The sequence below is a fragment of the Canis aureus genome, chromosome 29 (assembly GCF_053574225.1).
Source record: "Canis aureus isolate CA01 chromosome 29, VMU_Caureus_v.1.0, whole genome shotgun sequence".
NCBI lineage: Eukaryota > Metazoa > Chordata > Mammalia > Carnivora > Canidae > Canis > Canis aureus.
The window spans coordinates 16213856-16236513 of record NC_135639.1 but is presented as its reverse complement, the minus strand read 5'-3'; the positions used below and the strand labels follow the sequence as shown (position 1 = coordinate 16236513).

Sequence of the window (22658 nt, the reverse complement as noted above, 5' to 3'; positions counted from 1 at the left end):
AGTGCAATAATGCACTTTAAATAGTTTCATCATATAATTATCTTTTTAATGCCTCATTGTACAAAACACTATGTTAGGTGCTATGGGAAACCAGGGTTTTTGTTGTTAATGTTTTTAGTGAGACCTGGTTCCTGCACAAGCTACTTAAAATCTAGCATGTAGACATAACTATCTATGGCTATGATACAGGATAGAAAGCTGTGAATTGCCTTTCCATCAGCCTTACTGAATAAAGACAAAGGAAAAGCTATTTCAAGAGTTACATGTTGAGGGTCCCAATGGTGTCTTGAAGAGGACTATACCCTAATTTTGTGTGTGTGTGGTTTTTTTTAAGATTTATTTATTTATTTATCATAGAGAGAGAGGCAGAGACACAGGAGGAGGGAGAAGCAGGCTCCATGCCGCGAGCCCGACGCAGGACTCGATCCCTGGACTCCAGGATCGCGCCCTGGACCAAACGCAGGCGCTAAACCGCTGAGCCACCCAGGGATCCCCTGATTTTGTGGTTTTAATATTACTTAGTCCTTTACTTGGTTTATTTTTTTAAAGATTTTATTTATTCATGAGAGATAAAGAGGCAGAATCATAGGCAGAAGGAGAAGCAGACTTCCTGTGGGGAGAGCCTGATGTGGGACTCCATCCCAGGGCCCCAGGATCACGACCTGAGCCAAAGGCAGAGGCTCAACCACTGAGTCACCCAGGTGTCCCCTTTACTTGGTTTGAAATTAACAACACTTAAGGGAAAATAGCTTACTTTAAATGTAATATTAATATTTTAGTCTTTAAAATGCCTTTTTCTATAAAAGTAATCTTTAAACACTTGGAAAATGAAAAAAGACTGTAAAAAAGATTCATCAGCCTACTTACCCATTAACACTCGTTGTTATTTAAAATTTAATGTATTTCATTGGTCTTGCTTACATGGAGAGGTTTTCTTTTTTTGTAGTTATTCTGAAAATAGTGTTTCTGATTTTCTTCATTTCTATTCTAACATATTGTATAATTTTGAAAACTAGGATTCTAAATGGTAGTGTTAATATTCTCTCTAGTAGAGATATCACAGTTAACCTTTTTCTTCAACTATATTAAATAGGATCTTTAGATATTCAGGATTATTATTATTTTTGATGAGGGGCAGGGTGGAGGGGCAGGGACAGGGAGAGAGAGAATCTTAAGTAGGCTTCATGCCCCAGGAGCTCCATCTCACAACCCTGAGATCATGACCTGAGCGGAAATCAAGAGTTGGACACTTAACCAACCAAGCCACCCAGGCACCCCGATTTTAATGGGATGATTTCTAGATGTAGAGTTACCAGATGAGTAGCTAGGAACATTTTTAAGAATACACATATACCTGAGGTGACTGGGTGGCATGATCCGTTAAGTGTCCAACTCTTGGTTGCATCTCAGGTGGTGAGATCCAGCCCCTTGTCGAACTCCCTGTCAAGTGTGAGGTCTGCTTAAGGTTATCCCTCTCCCTCTGCCCTTTGTGTGCTCTCTCTCTCTTGCATGTGCTCTCTCAAGAAAATAAAAAGAATACATGTATACCTTAAGTGTATATATCTATCGGGCTCCTCGGTGGCTCAGTCGAGTGTCTACTTTCGGCTCAGGTCATGATCCCAGGGTCCTGGGATCTAGCCCTGTATCCTGCTTTTTGCTCCGTGAGGAGCCTGTTTCTCCCTCTCCCTGCTGTTCCTGCTGCTTGTGTGTACACATGTGCTCTCTAGCAAATAAAATTTAAAAAAATATATATATATCTATAGACGTGCAGATGTGTGTATGTATATCCAAACTGTCTTCCCATAAGAACATATTTATATTCCCTGCAATGAGTGTCCATTTTACTTTCCAAAGATTTTTATCTATTTTTTCAAAGATTTTATTTATTTGAGAGAGAAGGAGCATGAGCAGAGAGGAGGGGAGAGGGAGAGGGAGAAGCAGGCTCCCTGCTTGGCAGGGAGCCTCATTTGGGGCTCTATCCCAGGACCCGAGGATCATGACCTGAGCTGAAGGCAGATACTTAATCAACTAAGACACCCAGGTGCCCCTAAGGCACCCAGGTGCCTCTCTCATTTATTTGAAAGAGAGCCTGTGCATGAGAGGGATGGAAGGAGGAAGGGAGGGAGGGAGACAATCTCAAGCCAACTCTGCCCTGAGCATGGAGCTCAACACAGGGCTCAATCTCATAACCCTGAGATCATGACCCGAGTTGAAGTCAAGAGTTGGTCACTTAACTGACTGCTGCCCAGGCTCCCTGATGGTGTCCCTCTTAATTACACCCATGCTGAGCAGAAAATAATAGTCATTTAATTTGAAATTTTTTTTATTACAGATGATGTTGAATATTTTCCCCATATGTTTATCAAGTAATCTTCATGTTTTGTGCATTCTGTTCATGCCTCTTGCTCACATTTTAGTGGTATCTGTATCAATTGGGCTGCAAATAGCAGAAAACTTATGGGTTTATTTGATGCCACAGTGAGTCTATGCATAGACAGATCAGGGCTGGTGTAGCAACTCGAGGACACTGCCAGAGACACCAGGTGCTCTTTTTGGTTCTCCTATCCTTAAGGTGTGCTCTCTTCCTTTTTGTTTATTGCTTCCTGATTGTGTTACAGGAAGAAAGGGGCAAATGCAGCCAAAAATGTTCCTGTTCATCAGGAAAGGACAGAGCTTTCTGAGAAATTCTGCTCAGGAGAATTGATTATGGGCAGTATTGTCTCTAACTCAAGCTGCTAAATCAGAGGTAGAAGATGGCCTTTGGGTCATATAGTCTGCTATAGTATCTGAATGTTTTTACTATTTATCCTTCTTTTTAAAAAATTTGATACTGCATTTTCTGTCTTTTGTTAATCTTTATTTTCTGGCTTATTTGCTGTTTTTTTGTGATTTTTGTTTTTTGTTTTTTGTGGGGTTTTTTGTTTTGTTTTCCGTAGTCATGTTTGATATTTCCTTTGTGATATTTTACCACCTTTAAAAAAAAAAAACAAACAAAACCCTTCACACACTAATGTGGTTGTTGTAGGCTGATTCTCTGGGAAACAAAACTTGAGATGGAGGTTTGTGTACTGTGGCAAGTGAATGTGTTTTGCATGGCATTAGTGTTTTTGGAGTTAGTTGAGGTGGCTTTTCTAGTCTAGTGTATGCCCAGTGTTGGAAAAATGAATGTTGTTGATTGTATTGGTCCCTACTAGATCAAGTTTATTGTGGTACTAAAATATCACCACTTGTTTTCTGTTGACAACTGTCTAAGGCATGTGTGTCCTCACTGTGGACTGAATTTCTCCTCTTTCACTTTGTTTTATAGATCTGGGGACATTGGCTGCTCTCTCTCCTCCAGTAGTCATCAACGTAAAAAAAATCTTTGTCCCAATTGAGTTCTGTTTTATCAGTTATTAATATTAGTATTCCATCTTTTTTGGTTATTTACATAGCACATGTTTTAGTTGTTATTTCCAAGCTTGCCATATCATTTTGTTTTATTTGTGCTGCTTGTGTGTAACATCTAGCAGGATGTTTTTCTCCCTAAGTCTTTTTCTCTTTTGAGACTAAATCATTGATAACTGGATTACTTGGGTTTGGTTCTGTCATCTTACTTGTTTTCCATTGACCATACTTGGATTTTTTTCCTGTTAGTCTGAGTTTTTTTTCTGTAATTTTAAAATTATGCATTGTTTTGTTTTGGTAGTTACCCTAATATTTTAATGCACATTCTTTGTATTTCTTTTACAGAGTCTGGAGTTACTCAGTATTCTTAACCCCACCAGTTTTCCCCTAGAAGTTATTTTCCTTTTGTAACTTCACAGTATTTCTTGCTCACTGCGCCCAACATTCTCATTCTCACTCACTCTGATTCTTTGGTGTAGGTGTGTTCATTGCCACACGTGCTTTTCCTGAGCTGCAGGGTCTCCCACCATAACTGCCTGTCTACAGACCTTCAATTAGGGATTTTCCCAAGATCTGGCCCACTGAGAGTTCCATACCTTTGAGTGTGCCTGTGCATTTCTTTATTATTTCACTCTCTTTTCTGTATTGTCATGGATTAGGCTAGACCTAATTTAAATTGAGAAATTAGAAGAAAATTTTAGGACACCAGGAAGAAGGATGTTTTTGCTATTTGTTCATCTTCTATTTATTTATTTATGAATTAATTAATTAATGAGAGACAGAGACACAGGCAGAGGGAGAAGCAGACTCCACGCAGGGAGCCCGATGTGGGACTCGATCTCAGGACTCCGGGACCACACTCTGGGCCGAAGGCAGACGCCCAACTGCTGAGCCACCTAGTCATCCCTGTCTTCCCTTTAAAACAATGTTAAATCACTTTTAGATACTACGTATTCCAGTTTAGTTTTCTGTGGCTCTTTTATTTTAATTTTTTCCCCCTGAGCAGTTTTGGGACAATAGGCAGTTTTACCTGCTGCCTACAGACAAAGCTGTAGGTCACAACCTCAGAAAAGTTGTTTGTCTGCTTTTATTACTTCCCTTGGGCAGGACACTTAGTATTCTTTAAGAGTAATAGAAAAACAAGCTAGCATAGGGTCTGGATAGAGGTTTCTCAAAGGCAATTTGTAACAATACATGTACCTTATTTTCAGAGAAAGGTGCATAAAGTTAGGTCTTTAAAAGCAGTAGCTACAAATTATAATTTATGGAAGCTCAGCTGGAGATTATCAAAGCAAAGGACTTGGGAAAAACAGACCAAACAGGGGTCAGCTGAGGCAAACCCTAAGGGATGACTGGGAAGGAAGGAGTTTACCAGGCCAATGAGGAAGAGAGAGGGCACTGGGGAGCTGGATTCAGCGTATACAAGATCTTAGTGTTGAAAGTAGGAGTCGTAGAGGGATTCTGGAAGGCTAGAAAGGTAGGTGATGACCTGATGAAGACAATACCCTCTATTGTATTTCACCATTAAGTTGCATGCTCTGGGTTGGAAATATTTCTTTTAAAACATGAAAGTCCTTTTTTATTCCTGTTGTTTGAAAAGCTTTTTAAAGTAAAAAATGGTATCGAACTCTGAGATTACTCTTTTGATGTCTCTTGTGTTAGCCTTTTGTCTGTGGTTGAATTGTGTGAAACTTGGGAGTTTATACTTACCAATAGAGAATCATTCTGTTTGTGTCTTTAGGCCAGGCTGTGATATCATGGTTACCTCTGCTTTGGAATTATTCATGAGCATTACTTGTTACATAAAAAGAAATCACCTGGGCCTGCAGTGCTTCTACTTTTGTCATTAAAAATTGCCTTTTAAATACACTTCTTCCCATAGACTTCTGTGAATGTTAAATTGCCACATAATATGATCTCAAGAAATAATTTGGAGGCATCTACGTGTAAAATGACAGAGCCATTTAATTTCGAGAAAAATGAAAACCAACTTCCAGCACCTGATTCTTTAAGAAGTCCTGGAGGACATGCTAACCACCCTAATTTCCGGTTGAAAAGCCCAGAGAATGGAAATAAAAACAATTTTTTGCTTTGTGAGCAAACCAAACAGTATTTGGCTAGTCAAGCAGACAGTTCAGTATCTTCAAACCCTAACAGCATCAATGGAGAGGTGGTTGGATCCAAAGGAGATAGGAAGACGTCAGCAGGTGAGTGAAAACTATAGGCTTACTAATTCTTGAGTCTGATAATTTCTTTGGCTTATCACAGGTATATAATCACACATCCGTGGGCTATTAACAGAACAACTAAATGGCTACCGTACAGTATTTGCATTTAAAGATTTAGAAAAGCCACATGCCAAATAGCTTCCTTTGACTAGTTTCATCACAAAAAGGATTTAGGAGAAGAGAATGTTTACAGATGAGCTTTCTCCCCACAGTGGGAGAACTAACTCTACTAGGGATATAAAAAGGACATACTATGGCTTTTTAAAGATTGGCCATATTTTTTAAATGCTGTACAAATTATATGCATACAGTAGCTCACAAAGATATATGTAAGACGTTAAATTGTTTCATTAGATTTTTAAGAATTGTTCCTTTAGTCCTAATTCCAAAACCCTGGTTTTTAAGGAAGCTGGGCCTTCAGTGAATACATATATCAGATGGGATCTTTTAATGTAATGGTGATTGTAGTTCACTTGTGTGGCCCTTGGGCCTCTGGGGTTTCCTAAGAAAGGGGTCAAAACTGTTTTCCCAATAATATTAAAATATCATTGTGCTGACTTTACAATGATGGTGCAGAAGCAAAGGTGAGTAAACCACTGATGCTTCATTAACTCCATTGTAGGTAGGGATACCTGCCTGGGCTAGTCATTGGTTTTTCATTGCTGTGAACTTGTAGTTAAGACAAAGCCAGAAATGCCTTTTTTAGGGATGTCCTTGACAGAACTCTAAGAATTATTACTAAATATTGATACTCGTTACAGTTTGGTATTTTGTGTAACACAATGGGAATTATCCCTACCTTCTGCTTTATAGGCAAGTATGAAAAGCATGTGTGTGATTGAGCTCTGAGCTATATGGAAACTTTTTGTTGAAACATCATTTTTACTTGAAAAGAATGATAAAGTTGGTTATTCAGATTTAGATATCTGGCATTCATTTTCTCAAAAATGAACAAAGTGAGGCTGTTACTTCAAGGAAAATACTTGATAGTATTTTGTTGCTAATGATAAAATTCAAGATTTCGAGCAAACATGAGAATTTCAGAAAACCCATTTCTGCCACTCCATAGTGACAGCTTTTCAATACTTAAACTTTTCTGGTGAGATGCAGTGGTGATCTTAACTAACACACATGATTTTTAAAATATTATATAATGAAATCTGTCCACATTTGAAGATCTGCATAACTCCGAGTTTCTTAGTCTTTTCCAAATGACCAATGCAGGATGCATAGTCATGCACGGGTAAAAATCCACTCAAAGTGCAGGATAAATCAGTGGATTCCAGTGTCACATTATAAACAAGTTTTAGTCCACATTGCAACTACCAATTAAACTATCACTTGAGTTTTGGCATGATGTTAAAGGAAAATATCTGTAATTATCTGAGAAGGCCATTAAATACTTCTTTTTGCAACTACGTATCTGTGAGAGGCCAGATTTTATTTTATGCTTCAACAAAGGCAACACAGAGGATTGAATGCAAAAGCAGGTATGTGAACCAACTACCATTAGTTATACCTAAAGAGATGTGTAAAAACATAAAACAATGATACTCAATTTTTTTTTTTTTTTTTTGCTTTGGAAAATGTAGTTGTTTTAAAAACCATGTCAATGTAATGCATTTATTTTTAAATGTATTTAATTTTTAAAAGTTTAAAATTTATCATTTTAATTTGTTTTTAACATTTTGGGGGGCACAGAGGGAATGAGAAAATCTTAAGCAGGCTCCATACCTAGCACAGAGCCCCACACAGCGTTCAGTCTCGGGACCCCTAAAATCATGACCTGAGCTAAAATTGGGAGTTGGATGCTTAACTGACTGACCCACCCAGATGGCCCTTAATTTCTGTATGTCTGTAATTACAGACATATTTCTATGTCTGTAAATATTAGTAAATATTTACAGACATAGACCATATAAATGAAATCTCTTTAAGGTTCTCAATTTCTAAGTGTATAAATGAGTCCAAGTTCAAAAAAGTCTGAGAACTTAGTGAGTGGAGAAAAATTTACAGTAAGAGGAGTAGTAATTAAGTTTCAAACAAATCCTTATTTCTCATTAGGAAAATTAGGATGTTGCTTATTTCTAATGTAGGTTTAAGGCTATTTTGGTATAGCTTTCTTATTTGAATATCTAATTACAGTATTATACATTTTTCAGGAATAAAGTAATTTGCTTTTATGTTTTCTCTCTTCAGGAAACTCAGTGTCACCATTAAATGTTGGAAACAGTTCACCACCCAAAAAAGTAAATAATGTAAGATTTTTTTTTTCTATTTTGTGTTTTTGTTGGGTAAAAGATTCTAAGCATGTATTCTGTTAATGTAGAATTACTCAATTTTCAGATATTATTCAAGGTCAAGCTTCCTTTTCTTTATCCTAGTATCTTATAAAAACCGTTCTTTTTAGGTAATTGTAGTAATGCTATACAGTTGTAAATGCAGCCTTATTTGACATGCAGAAATATTACCGATCCTGTGTAGCTATTCCCAGTTTCTCCCTGTGTGACATGGTGCAGAATTTAGTGTTTAACAGTCAGGATGTTGATGGTGATAACAGTCAAGATACAGACTATTTCCATCTTTCCCTTACATGCTGTTTATGGTTACGTCCATTTCCCTCTTGCCCCTACCACCTCCTTAAGCCATGGAGCTACTAATCTAATCCACATCCAAAAGTTTGTCATTTCAAGGATGTTACATAAATGGAATCCTTTTCAGTGTAACCTTTTGGGATTCACTCAGCATAATTCTCTGGAGATTCATCTAGGGTTGTTGTATCAATAGTTTTATTTTTATTGCTGAGAAGTAGTCCATGGTTTAACATTCACATATTGAAGTACATCTGCAGGGTTTTCAGTTTTTGATTATTACAGCTAAAACTCATAAACATTCCTGTCCAAGGTTACGTGAACATAAGTTTTTTGTTTTTTGTTTTTGCTCTGGGATAAATGCCCAGGGGTGAAATTTCTGGGTCATGTAGTATTGCATATTTAGTTTTTTTAAGAAGCTACTAAAGCGTTTTCCAGCATACCTATACTATTCTATGTTCCTACAGAGAATATTTGCAGTATCACACCAGCATTTGGTGGTGGTGGTGGTTTTTATTGTCCCCATTCTTAGAGGTGTGTGGTGATATTTTGTAGTGGTTTTAATCATGTTCCCCTAATTGTTTATAATAAACATCTCATGCATATTTGCCATCTCTGTGTCCTTTTTGGTGAGCTGTTTATTCATGTCTTTTGTCCATTTTCTTTTTTTTTCTATTAACATTTATAGAATCTCCTTTATTTTTTTTAATTGGAGTTCAATTTGCCAACATATAGCATAACACCCAGTGCTCATCCCATCAAGTGCCCCCCCCTTGGTGCCCATCACCCAGTCACCCCCACCCCCCGCCTACCTCCCTTTCCACCACCCCTTGTTCGTTTCCCAGAGTTAGGAGTCTCTCATATTCTGTCTCCCTCTCTGATACTTCCCACTCATTTTCTCTCCTTTCCTCTTTATTCCCATTCACTATTTTTTATATTCCCAAAATGAATGAGACCATATGTTTGTCCTTCTCTGATTGACTTATTTCACTCAGCATAATACCCTCCAGTTCCATCCACGTCGAAGCAAATGGTGGGTATTTGTCGTTTCTAATGGCTGAATAATATTTGTATACATAAATATACCATGTCTTCTTTATCCATTCATCTTTCGATGGACACCGAGGCTCCTTCCACAGTTTGGCTATTGTGGACATTACTGCTAAAATATAAACGCTTGGTGTCCCGGCGTTTCATTGCATCTGAATCTTTGGGGGAAATCCCCAGCAGTGCAATTGCTGGGTCATAGGGCAGATCTATTTTTAACTCTTTGAGGAACCTCCACACAGTTTTCCAGAGTGGCTGCACCAGTTCCCATTCCCACCAACGGTGCAAGGGGGTTCCCCTTTCTCCACATCCTCTCCAACATTTGTGGTTTCCTGTCTTGTTAATTTTCCCCATTCTCACTGGTGTGAGGTGGTATCTCATTGTGGTTTTGATTTGTATTTCCCTGATGTCCAGTGATGCGGAGCATTTTCTCATGTGCTTGTTGGCCATGTGTAGGTCTTCCTCTGTGAGATTTCTGTTCATGTCTTTTGCCCATTTCATGTTGGATTGTTTGTTTCTTTGCTGTTGAGTTTAATGAGTTCTTCATAGATCTTGGATACTAGCCCTTTATCTGATAGGTCATTTGCAAATATCTTCTCCCATTCTGTAGGTTGTCTTTTAGTTTTGTTGACTGTTTCTTTTGCTGTGCAAAAGCTTCTTATCTTGATGAAGTCCCAATAATTCATTTTTGTTTTTTTTTTTTTCTTGCCTTCGTGGATGTATCTTGCAAGAAGTTACTGTGGCCAAGTTCAAAAAGGGTGTTGCCTGTGTTCTCCTCTAGGATTTTGGTGGAATCTTGTCTCACATTTAGATATTTTGAGTTTATTTTCGTGTATGGTGCAAGAGAGTGGTCTAGTTTCATTCTTCTGCATGTGGATGTCCAATTTTCCCAGCACCATTTATTGAAGAGACTGTGTTTTTTCCAGTGGATAGTCTTTCCTCCTTTGTTGAACATTAGTTGACCATAAAGTTGAGGGTCCACTTCTGGATTCTCTATTCTGTTCCATTGATCTATGTGTCTGTTTTTGTGCCAGTACCATACTGTCTTGATGACCACAGCTTTGTAGTACAACCTGAAATCTGGCATTGTGATGCCCCCAGATATGGTTTTCTTTTTTAAAATTCCCCTGGCTATTCGGGGTCTTTTCTGATTACACACAAATCTTAAAATAATTTGTTCTAACTCTCTGAAGAAAGTCCATGGTATTTTGATAGGGATTGCATTAAATGTGTAAATTGCCCTGGGTAACATTGGCATTTTCACAATATTAATTCTTCCAATCTATGAGCATCGAATATTTTTCCATCTCTTTGTGTCTTCCTCAATTTCTTTCAGAAGTGTTCTATAGTTTGTAGGGTATAGATCCTTTACCTCTTTGGTTAGGTTTTTTCCTAGGTATCTTATGCTTTTGGGTGCAAATGTAAATGGGATTGACTCCTTAATTTCTCTTTCTTCAGTCTCATTGTTAGTGTATAGAAATGCCACTGACTTCTGGGCGTTGATTTTGTATGCTGCCATGCTACCAAATTGCTGTATGAGTTCTAGTAATCTTGGGGTGGAGTCTTTTGGGTTTTCTATGTAGAGTATCATGTCATCGGCAAAGAGAAGGAGTTTGACTTCTTCTTTGCCAATTTGAATGCCTTTTCTTTCTTTTTGTTGCCTGATTGCTGAGGCTAGGACTTCTAGTACTATGTTGAACAGCAGTGGTGAGAGTGGACATCCCTGTCTTGTTCCTGATCTTAGGGGAAAGGCTCCTAGTGCTTCCCCATTGAGAATGATATTTGCTGTGGGCTTTTCGTAGATGGCTTTTAAGATGTTGAGGAATATTCCCTCTATCCCTACACTCTGAAGACTTTTGATCAGGAATGGATGCTGTATTTTGTCAAATGCTTTCTCTGCATCTATTCAAAGGATCATATGGTTCTTGTTTTTTCTCTTGCTGATATGATGAATCACATTGATTGTTTTACGAGTGTTGAACCAGCCTTGCATCCTGGGGATAAATCCTACTTGGTCATAGTGAATAATCTTCTTAATGTACTGTTGGATCCTATTGGCTAGTATTTTTTTTTTAATTTTTTATTTATTTATGATAGTCACAGAGAGAGAGAAAGAGAGAGAGGCAGAGACACAGGCAGAGGGAGAAGCAGGCTCCATGCACCGGAAGCCCGACGTGGGACTCGATCCCAGGTCTCCAGGATCGTGCCCTGGGCCAAAGGCAGGCACCAAACCGCTGCGCCACCCAGGGATCCCTATTGGCTAGTATTTTGTTGAGAATTTTTGCATCCATGTTCATCAGGGATATTGGTCTATAATTCTTTTTGGTGGGGTCTTTGTTTGGTTTTGGAATTAACGTGATGCTGGCCTCATAGAACGAGTTTGGAAGTATTCCATCTCTTTCTATCTTTCCAAACAGCTTTAGTAGAATAGGTATGGTTTCTTCTTTAAACATTTGATAGAATTCCCCAGGGAAGCCATCTGGCCCTGGACTTTTGGGAGGTTTTTGATGACTGCTTCAATTTCCTCCCTGGTTATTGGCCTATTCAGGTTTTCTATTTCTTCCTGTTCCAGTTTTGGTAGTTTGTGGTTTTCCAGAAATGCATCCATTTCTTCTAGATTGCCTAATTTATTGGCGTAAAGCTGTTCATAATAAGTTTTTAAGACCGTTTGTATTTCCTTGATAATGGTGGTGATCTCTCCTTTCTCATTCATGATTTTATTAATTTGAGTCTTTTCTCTCTTCTTTTTAATAAGGCTGGCTAATGGTTTATCTGTCTTACTAATTCTCTCAAAGAACCAACTCCTGGTTTTCTTAATCTGTTCCACAGTTCTTCTGGTCTCTGTTTCATTGAGTTCTGCTCAAATCTTTATTAACTCTCTTCTTCTACTGTGTGTAGGATCTATTTCCTGTTTTTTCTCCAGCTCCTTTAGGTGCAAGATTAACTTTTGTATTTGAGTTCTTTCCAGTTTTTGGATGGATGCTTATATTGCGGTGTATTTCCCCCTCAGGACTGCTTTTGCTGTATCACAAAGATTTTGAACAGTTGTGTGTGTCTTCATTCTCATTAGTTTCCATGAATCTTTTTAAATTCTTCTCTAATTTCCTGATTGACCCTTTCATCTTTTAGCAGCATGGTCCTTAACCTTCACGTGTTTATTTTATTTATTTTTTTTAAATTTTTTTCTTTTTAAATTTATTTATTCATGATAGTCACACGGGGAGAGAGAGAGAGAGAGAGAGGCAGAGACACAGGCAGAGGGAGAAGCAGGCTCCAAGCACCGGGAGCCTGATGTGGGATTCGATCCCGAGTCTCCAGGATCACGCCCTGGGCCAAAGGCAGGTGCCAAACCGCTGCGCCACCCAAGGATCCCAACCTTCACGTGTTTAAAATCCTTCCAAACTTCTTCTTGTGATTTAGTTCTAATTTCAAGGCATTATGGTCTGAAAATATGCAGGGGACGATCCCAGTCTTTTGGTGTCAGGTAAGACCTGATTTGTGACCCAGTATGTGGTCTCTTCTGGAGAAAGTTCCATGTGCGCTTGAGAAGGATGTGTATTCAGTTGCGTTTGGATGTAAAGTTCTGTAAATATCTGTGAAGTCCATCTGGTCCAGTGTATCATTTAAAGCTCTTGTTTCTTTAGAGATGTTGTGCTTAGAAGACCTGTTGATTGTAGAAAGTGCTACATTCAAGTCACCAAGTATAAGTGTATTATTATCTAAGTATGTCTTAACTTTGGTTATTAATTGGTTGATACAATTGACAGCTCCCACATTCAGGGCATAAATATTCATGATTGTTAGGTCCTCTTGTTGGATAGATCCTTTAAGTATGATATAGTGTCCCTCTTCATCTCTTACTACGGTCTTTGGGATAAACTTTAATTTATCTGATATAAGGATGGCTACCCCTGCTTTCTTTTGAGGACCATTTGAATGGTAAATGGTCCTCCAACCTTTTATTTTCAGGCTGTAGGTGTCCTTATGTCTAAAATGAGTCTCTTGTAGACAGCAAATAGATGGGTCTTGATTTTTTTTTTTTTTTATTCAGTCTGAAACCCTGCACCTTTTGATGGGGTCATTAAGCCCATTCACGTTCAGAGTTACTATTGAAAGATATGAATTTAGTATCATAATACCTATTCAGTCCCTGTTTTTGTGGATTGTTTGCCTATCTTGGAAGCTCTTTATCTCTCCTTCCATTCTGAATGAGAGCCTTGCTGGATAGAGTATTCTTGGCTGCATGTTCTTCTCATTTAGGACCCTGAATATATCTTGCCAGCCCTTTCTGGCCTGCGAGGTCTCTGTGGAGAGGTCTGCTGTTAATCTAATATTTTTCCCCATAAAAGTTAGAGATTTCTTGTCTCTTGCTGCTTTAAGAATCTTCTCTTTATCTTTGGAATTTGCAAGTTTCACTATTAAATGTCGAGGTGTTTAGAGGTTTTTGCTGATTTTAGGGGAGATCTCTCTATCTCCTGGATCTGAATGCCTGTTTCCCTTCCCAAGTTAGGAAAGTTCTCAGCTATGATTTATTCAAATAATATTCTTGACCTCTGTCCTTTACGGCGCCCTCGGGAACCCCAATTAAACGTAGATTTTTTCCTTCTGAGGCTGTCATTTATTTCCCTTAACCTATCCTCATGATCTTTTAATTATTTTTCTTTTTTCCTCAGTTTCCCTCCTTGCCATCAACTTGTCTTCTGTGGCACTCACTCATTCTTCTACTTCGTTAACCCTTGTCGTTAGGACCTCTAGTTTGGATTGCATCTCATTTAATTGATTTTTAATTTCTGCCTGATTAGATCTAAATTTTGCAGTCATGAAGTCTCTTGAATCCTTTATGCTTTTTTCTAGAGCCACCAGTAGCTTTATAATTGTGCTTCTGAATTGGCTTTCTGACATTGAATTGTAATCAAAATTTTGTAACTCTGTGGGAGAGAGGACTGTTTCTGATTCTTTCTTTTGAGGTGAGTTTTTCCTTCTCGTTATTTTGCTCAGTGCAGAGTGGCCAAAAACAAGTTGTACTTGATAGAAGCGCGAACTCTTCTCACTGTAGCATTCCAGCTGTTCTCTCTTTAAATCTCAGACCAAATTAGTAGGTTTTCAGGATGATTTGAAAGTTATCTAGGTAATTTGATGGGGACAGGTGACTTGCGGACCCTACTCTTCTGCCATCTTGCCCCCTCCTCCTTTTGTCCATTTTCTAATTTGGAATTTTTTTTTTTTTTTTTTTTTTTGCTCAGCTTTGGAAGTTCTTTATATATTCTGGGTTCTAGTCTTTTGTCAAATATGTGATTCAAAAATGATTTCTCCAGTCTGTAGCTTGTTTTTTCTTTCTTTTAAAGATTTTATTTATTCGAGAGAGAGAGAGGCAGAGACACAGGCAGAGGGAGAAGCATGCTCCATGCAGGGAGCCCGATGTGGGACTTGATCCCTGGACTCCAGGATCATGCCCTGGGCCGAAGGCAGGCGCTAAACCACTGAGCCACCGAGGTGTCCCTGTAGCTTGTCTTTTCATTCTCTTACCAGGGTGTTTAGCAGAGCACAAGTTTTAATTTTAATGATGTCCTGACCACTTTTTCTTTTATGAGTTATGCTTTTGGTGTCTAGAAATTCTTTGCTTCTTCAGATCCAGAAAATTTTGGGGTTTTTTTTTCCCCATAAGTTTTATACTTTTACATTTAGATTTGAGGTCTACTTTGAGTAGATTTGAGTTAATTTGAAGTTTTATTTTTTATGTCTAATTTCCCCAGCACCATTTGTTAAAAATGCTATATTTCCTCTACTGAATTGCTTTTGCACTTTTGTCAAAAATTAGTTGGGCAAATTTGTATGGGTCTATTCTGGGTTGTCTATTCTTTTCCATTGATCTATGTATCCCTCCTCCAGTATCACGCAATACTGGAGCCAAGTCCTAAGTCTTAAAGTTGGGTACAGTGATTTCTCCCACTGTTTTTTTTTTTTTTTCTTTTCCAAAATTGTTTTAGCTACTATAGTTCCTGTGCCTTCCAATGTTCCAGTGTACATTCTGGAATAATGTTGTCCGTAGCTGCAAAAAGTCTGGCTGAGATTTTGATAGTAATTGCATTAAACTTGCTTATCAACTTGAGGATTATAGGTTTTTTTGCTGTGTTGAATCTTCGAGCCCATGAATGTAATATCTCCATTTATTTAGCTCTTCTTTGATTTCTGTCCCTTTGTAGTTTTCAGCTTGTTATATTTACATCTGGATTTGGGTTCTTTTTTTTTTTTTTAAGTCATTGTAAATATTGTATTTTTTTATTCCCCTGTGTCCTCATGTTCATTGTTAATATATATAAATATGGTTTTGCATGTGTCTCTTGTATCCTGTGACCTTGCTAAAGTCACTTATTCAATGAATTTTTTGTAGATTCCTTGGGATTTTTTTCTATGTAGACAGTTGTATCTTCTGCAAAAAGGAACAGTTTCTTTTCAATATATTTTATATTTCCTTTTTTTGCCACATTGCACGGGCTAGAACTTCTAACACTGGTGATGGTGGGTATTGTGCTTTACTTCCAAACTCGGTGGGAAAGCGTTGAGCCTTTCACTATTAAGTGTAATCTTAGCTATGGGATTTTTATAGATGATCCTTATCAACTTGGTGAAATTTTCTTTTGCTACTTTTTTTTTGATGGTTTTGATCATGCATAGGTGTTGTTTTTCTAAATGTTTTTCCTTCATCCATCAATAATTGATCTTTAATCTATTACTATAGTGGATTACATTGGTGTTTTAAAATATTTAACCAGCCTTACATCCCTGGAATAAACACTCTGTCATGGTGTATAGTTAATTTTGTATATTGCTGAATTATATCTGGTATCATTTTGAGTAGGATTTTTATATCTGTTTTTATGAGCAGTTTGTAATATTCTCTTTTTAACTACCTTCATATGGGTGGGGAACCAAGGTAATATTACTTTTCTGAGAGGTTGTATAAGATTGGTATTAATTCTTTAAGCATTTGGTACTGTTCTCCAGTGAAAACCATGTTAAGTGTGAAGGTTTCTTTTTTAGGAGTTTCCATTTCTTTAACATTTATAGGACTATTCACATTATCTGTTTCATATTGTGTTAATTTGTGATTTTTGAAGAATTAGTCTGTCAACATCATGAAATCTGTATGTATATAGTTCAGAGTATTCCATTATTATCATTTTTATGTCTTCAGGGTCTGTAATAAGGTATATGTTTCATTCCTGATATTGGTAATTTCTGTCTTATTTTTCAAACAGTCTTGCTAGATCAATTTTATTTTTTTTTTGAAGATTATATTTAGTTGAGAGAGCTTGTAAATGCAAACTGGAGTAGGGCAGGTAGAGGGGGATCCTGACCCACCATGGCTTGGTCCTAGGACCCTGGGATTGTGACCTGAGCTGAAGTCAGACACTTATCCAACTGAGCCATCCACTTGACCACTTGTTGATCTTATCAAAGAACTAGGTCTTTGTTTCATTGATTTCTGCGCCCCCACCCCCCAGGTCATTTTTCATTTCCTTGATTTCTCCTTTTATCTTTAATGCTTCCTTGGGCATGTTTTTGTCTTATTTTTTAGGTTCTTAGGATGGGAATTTAGAAAGGAGACTTTCTCTTTTTTTCTAATGTGTGAACTTAGTGCTATAAATTTACCTGTTGGCAATGCTTTACCTGTGTCCTACAAATTTTGAATTGTTAAACTTTCATTTTCACTTTTTAAAAAAATTTCCTTTGAGACTTCCTCTTTGATTAATGAGTTTAGAAGTGTATTGTTTTCAAATGTATGGAGATTATTTGTCACTTATTTATTTCTAGTTTGAGTCAGCTGTGGTTGAAAAACATCTTCTGTGTGATTTAAATTCTTTTAAATTTGTTGAGCTTTGTTTTCTGGCCCAGTGTGTGGTCTTAGTGTATGTTCTGTTAGTACTTGAAAAGAATGTCCTTTCTGTTGTTGGGTAGAATGATCTGTGAATGTCTAACAGAATCTGTTGGTTGATGGGTGATCTTGAGTTCTTCTGTATTCTTGCTGATTTTCTGTGTAGTTCTATTAATTGTTGAGAGAGGGATGTTAAAGTCCCTAGCTATGATTATATTGTCTCCTTCTTTCAGTTTCATTTTGCTTCACAGTTTTTTCTATTCTATGAATCTATAGCGCTTGTTGTATTTTTGCTTTAATGTGTTCTTTTCTTCAGACATTCCTTCATTATTTCCTTTACGTTTAGAGAATTTTCTTTAGCCATTTTTCTAGGATAGGTCTGCTGGTGACAACTTCTTAGTTTTCTTTCATTCAAGAATTCTTGATTTCTTCATTCCTACAGGACACTTTTCCTGGATAAGTTTCTCAGCTAACAGTTTTCTTTTAGCACTTGAAGAATGTTGTGTGACTTCCTCCTGCTCTGCATGGGATCTGTTGAGAAATCTATTCTCTTCTGAATTACTTTTTCCCCTGTAGATAAGACATCATTTTCCTCTCTCTGCTTTTAAGCTTTTCTGTCTTTAGCTTGAAGAAGTTTGACTATATGCATCTTGGTGTGGATTTATTTGATTTGGTTTGGGATTTGCTCAGCTTGAATTTGTAGATTTATACTTTTGCCAAATTTTATAAGTTTGGGGTAATTTTTTTTGTTGGAGAACTTCTCTACCCTACCTTCTTTCTCCTCTCCTGGGACTCCAAAGACATGAATGTTAAATATTTTGTGATAGTGTCATAGGTCTCTGAGGCTCTTTTAATTTAGTTTTTTCTTCACTTTTTCTCTCTCTTGTTAGATTAGGCAGTTTCTGTTGTTCAGTCTTCAAGTTTACTGATCCTTTCCTCTGTTGCCTCCATTGCTATTGAGTCATTATATTTTTAATGTTTGTTACTTTACTTTTCAGTTGTAAAGCTTATATTTGGCTCTTCTTTATATCTTCTGTTGCTTTGTTGAGACTCTTTTCATTTGCTTCAAGTGTGCTTATAATTGCTTATTGAAGTATCAATGGCTGCTTTAAAATAAACTCATCTTGGTGTTGGCATCCTTTTCTTTAAATTCAGTTATGATTTTCCTGTTTCCTAGTATGACAAGTTACTTTCTATTGAAACTTGGACATTTGGGCTATTATGTTAATGAAATTCTGTATCTTAAACTTTGTTTTGGCCAGCTTCCTCTGACCCTATATCAGAGGAAAGTGGGTGCTTCCAGGTAGGAATCAATGTCTAGGTTCCCCATTCAGTCTCATTTGGCACTCAAGGACCAAGCTTCCTTGTGTTTGGTTGAGGGTGGGAGTTCCAGCTTCCTGGTAGGCCTCATGTGATACCATCTCCCTGCCTGGGAATGATTAGTGCCTCTTTACTGATAAAGGAGTGAGATGGAGTGGGGGAGAGAGTAGGTGTGCCAGGGAGGAGAATTAGAGTGTTTGGAGACACTCATTACCTTTGAATGGTGATGAAAAGTCCTGACTCTCTACAAGGCCTCCTCTTCTACCACCCCAGTAATGGTTGAGGGAGGGGGAGTACTTGCTGGGTAGAAGTCAGGTTCCCTATATGGGCTTTATGAGGACACTCCCAGGGATGAAGTGCCAGGTCCCTACTCTAGAACAGGGCCACGGTTTTTTCTGTGGTGTTTGTCTAGGGTAAAACACTTACTAAATTTTTCTATATCGTTGGGCTGCCCTTTTCCTGGTCTTTTGGCTAAAGGGAAAAGACTTTCTATTGGGGGTTTTATTGCCTGTACCTTTTGGCATTTCTGGGTTGCTGGCTTCTCCAGAACCATGTCTGGGGTATGTGAGGCAAAAAGAAAACTGAAGAAACTCATTATCTTCTCTGGGTCCCAAGTTTGTAGGCTACCTGCTGACTTCTTTCAAAGTGAACTTATATTTGTTTAACCACAAGTTGAGGGTTTTTTAGTTGCACTTAACGGGAGGATAGAGAAAGGTACATCTATTTTATCTGCCCAAAAAAGGAAATCCCAAATATGGTATTTAAAAACAATTGCTACCAAGTTTTAATATTACTATTCTTTTTTCTTAATAGAAGCCTAGCAATAATGTGCCTCCTGCAAAATCAAAAAAAGTACACAAGTTGGTTGAGAATTCCTTGTCCATAAATAATTCAGCACTCTTCAACTCCTTAGGACCTCCTCTTCGGTCAACAACTTGCCATCGCTGTGGCCTATTTGGTAAGCATATTTCCCTCACGTGTCTGGATTATTTTTTCACACATTTGAAAAATATTTTTTATTATTAAAGGTTTTAAAACATATTAAGTATGAACAGAATAGTGTGTACTATATACCCATCTCAACTTCAGCTACCAACACCATATAGTTCTTGTTCATCTGTACCTTTCCACTCTTGCTGCTTCCTTACTTCTTATTGCCTATAGTTTTGTTTGTGATAAAATTTACATGCTTTGGCACGCACCAATTTACATGCCTATCAAGATACAGAATATTTCCATCTTCTTAGAAAGTTCCCTCCTAGCCCCTTCCAGAGTCTCTATACCCGCTAGAGATGACCATGCTGTTTTTTTACACCATAAATTAACTTTGCCAGTTTGATTTAAAAAAATTTTTTATATTTATTTTTTATTGGTGTTCAGTTTGCCAACATTTAGCATAATACCCAGTGCTCATCCCATCAAGTGCCCCCCTCAGTGCCCGTCACCCAGTCACCACCACCCTCAGCCCACCTCCCTTTCCACCACCCCTTGTTTGTTTCTCAGAGTTAGGAGTCTCTCATGTTCTGTCTCCCTTTCTGATATTTCCACTCATTTTTTTCTCCTTTCCCCTTTATTCCCTTTCACTATTATTTATATTCCCCAAATGAATGAGACCATATAATGTCTGTCCTTCTCTGATTGACTTGTTTCACTCAGCATAATACCCTCCAGTTCCATCCACGTCAAAACTTTGCCAGTTTTAGAATTACATATAAATGGAATCTTACAGTATCGACTCTTTTGTATAAAGCTTTTTATAATTTAAAACAATATTTTTTTAGATTGATCCGTGTTCTATACACAGTATTATTTGTTGCTGAGTAATATTTGTATGATTATATCACAATTTATCTGGTTTTATGTTGAACATTTTGCTTGTGTTTAGCTTTTAGCTATTATGAATAGAGCTCTCTACACATTTTTGTACAAGTCCTTGGGTGGGTATAGGTTTTCCTTTCTCTTGAGTACATACCTAGGAGTATAATTGCTGAGTCAAAGGTTAGATATATGTTTAACTTTAGAGGAAACAGCCAAACCATTTTCCAAAGTACTTGTCCCTTTTTACCTTCCCAGTGATAATGGGTCCACATCATCTTTATGACAAGATGTGGTGGTTCCACATCTTTGTCATTCAGTTTTGTTGGTCTTTTCAACTTTAGCCCTTCTCATGGTTGTTTAGTGGTATCTCATTGTGGTTTTAACTTGCATTTCCCTTATGATCAGTGAATGATTTTGAGTATTTCATTGCTTACTGGCTATTTGGATATTTAGCTCCTTTTTTTCTTTTTATAAAGATTTTATTTCAGAGAAAGAGAAAGAGACGCACAAGCATGAGCAGGGGGAGGGGGAGAAGCAGACTCCCTGCTGAGCAGAGACCTTAAGGGGGGAGGGCTTGATCCCAGCACTACAGGATCATGACCTAAGCAGAAGGCAGCCTCCTAACTGACTGAGCCATCTAGGCACCCCTCCTTTGTTTCCTTCTGTTTAGAGTAGAAGCATTCAAGGCCAGCCTGGATTTTTGTTACGTGTTTTTTTGTTTCTTTTTTTGTTTTCTGCCTGTATATTCATAGGATTTTTTTTAGTACTTTATTTTTAAAACTTCTGGGTTTTTCTGGGTGTGATTTTTCTTCGTTGGTTTTTGTCTTATATATTTTTTTAATAGTGTGAAATGGTAAGCTATGTCTGAGTCTGCTTGCACAAGTCTGTTTTCACTACCACACATTTTATATTTGCTTTGTTCCTTTTATAAGGTGTTCTGGACTCTACTTTAGGAAAGTCAGTTATGTTTTCATTCTGTCTTCATTTTCATCTTTGCATTCCTATTTGCAGTTTGAGAAAGCTGCAAAAATTTAGTCTTAGCACCTAGTCATAAACAGCATAATCTTTTTCAAGTAATCTTCTAGATGTGGTTAATAGAATGGTGTTTGATATGTCTGGTCTTTGAAAATGTCTTGCTCTCAGCAACAAATCCTTGGAATAAAACACTGGGCTGTGTTCTGTAGGATCGCTGAGGTGTTCACAGTGCAAGCAGACATACTATTGCTCCATAGCATGCCAGAGAAGGGACTGGTCGGCACACAGCATTGTGTGCAAACCTGTTCAACAAAAGTAAGTGTAATTTTTTTTATTCATTAGAGAATATTTAAAAGGGTTGTGGGTTTTTTTTAATAGTGTAAGGATCAAATGAGGTAAGCAGGCCTATCTATGTAGAAGTTGTCACTTTTTATTTGAGGTATAACATAAAGGGTTCAAATCTGAAATGAACAGCTTACAAACTCAGGACTGAGTTCTCATGAATATAATTTTATTAGCACATATTCATGGTTAGAAATTTGAGTTTGTAATCATCAGAGCTTTAGAATGCCTTTTTTAAAAATAAGATTTTATTTACTTATTCATGAGAGACACAGAGAGAGAGGCAGAGGGAGAAGCAGGCTCCCTGCAGGGAGCCCGAGGTGGGACTTGATCCTGGGTCTCCAGGATCAGGCCCTGGGCTGAAGGTGGTGCTCAACCGCTGAGACACCAAGTGTCCCTAGAATGCCTTACTTTTTAACCTGTTCTTTCCTGAAGTTTGGGAAGGTAGAACTCTCACAGTGCCTCTTGAGTTGTGATTTAAAAATACAAAATTCTTCCAGGCATGGAATTTACCAGTTTAGACAGCAATTTCACATCTGTAACCTCATTTGATCCTCAAAACTGTTGAGAACCTGTAGCGATTATCTCCATTTTGCAGATAGGAAAGCTTGGGCCTGGAGATCGTGGCCCTGTATATATCCCTTTAATTAGGTGGCTGTGGGCTAGGCCAGCCCACACACAGGGTAGACTGTCCCATGGCTAGCTGTGTACTATTTTGTTTTGTTACTACTGTGATTCTCTCTGAAGGAAGCTGTTTTTCTCCTTCCTGGATTTTGTTGATTGAGAATTTAGCATCATGTGGCCCCTACTCTTAACTGACTCCGTACTATAAGTATTATAATCAGCTGCTTTATTTCAGTTTCCATAAACATGAAGCTAGTAAATCACCTTTTGAAACAAAGAACATGGAAGTGAAAAATGAGGTATGATGTATTTTTTGCCTTTACAGTCAATTTTGAATGACTTCCTTTTATTGAATTAAGAAGACTTAAGCTAAATAAAATATGTATTGCTTATTTCTTATTTCTGCATTTCACCAAAGTTTATTCATGTAATCTCCAGTCTCAACATGTG

The 22658-nt window shown here is 37.6% G+C and overlaps 1 protein-coding gene across 8 annotated transcripts in view; it reads left to right on the top strand.

Annotated features, from left to right (window-relative positions):
- Positions 1 to 22658, top strand: part of TDRD1 (tudor domain containing 1) — a 53343-nt gene that overhangs the window by 4495 nt on the left and 26190 nt on the right. For 6 of the 8 annotated variants that reach the window (XM_077877551.1, XM_077877549.1, XM_077877552.1 and 3 more), the window contains 5 exons: positions 5270 to 5594; positions 7815 to 7873; positions 19263 to 19407; positions 21452 to 21557; positions 22444 to 22507. In XM_077877551.1, coding sequence (XP_077733677.1) covers positions 5300 to 5594; positions 7815 to 7873; positions 19263 to 19407; positions 21452 to 21557; positions 22444 to 22507 — 669 coding nt within the window. In that variant the 5' untranslated portion in view covers positions 5270 to 5299. Of the gene's footprint in view, positions 1 to 5128; positions 5595 to 7814; positions 7874 to 19262; positions 19408 to 21451; positions 21558 to 22443; positions 22508 to 22658 lie in introns of all 8 variants that reach the window. The other 2 variants (XM_077877553.1, XM_077877550.1) reach the window with 2 other exon arrangements.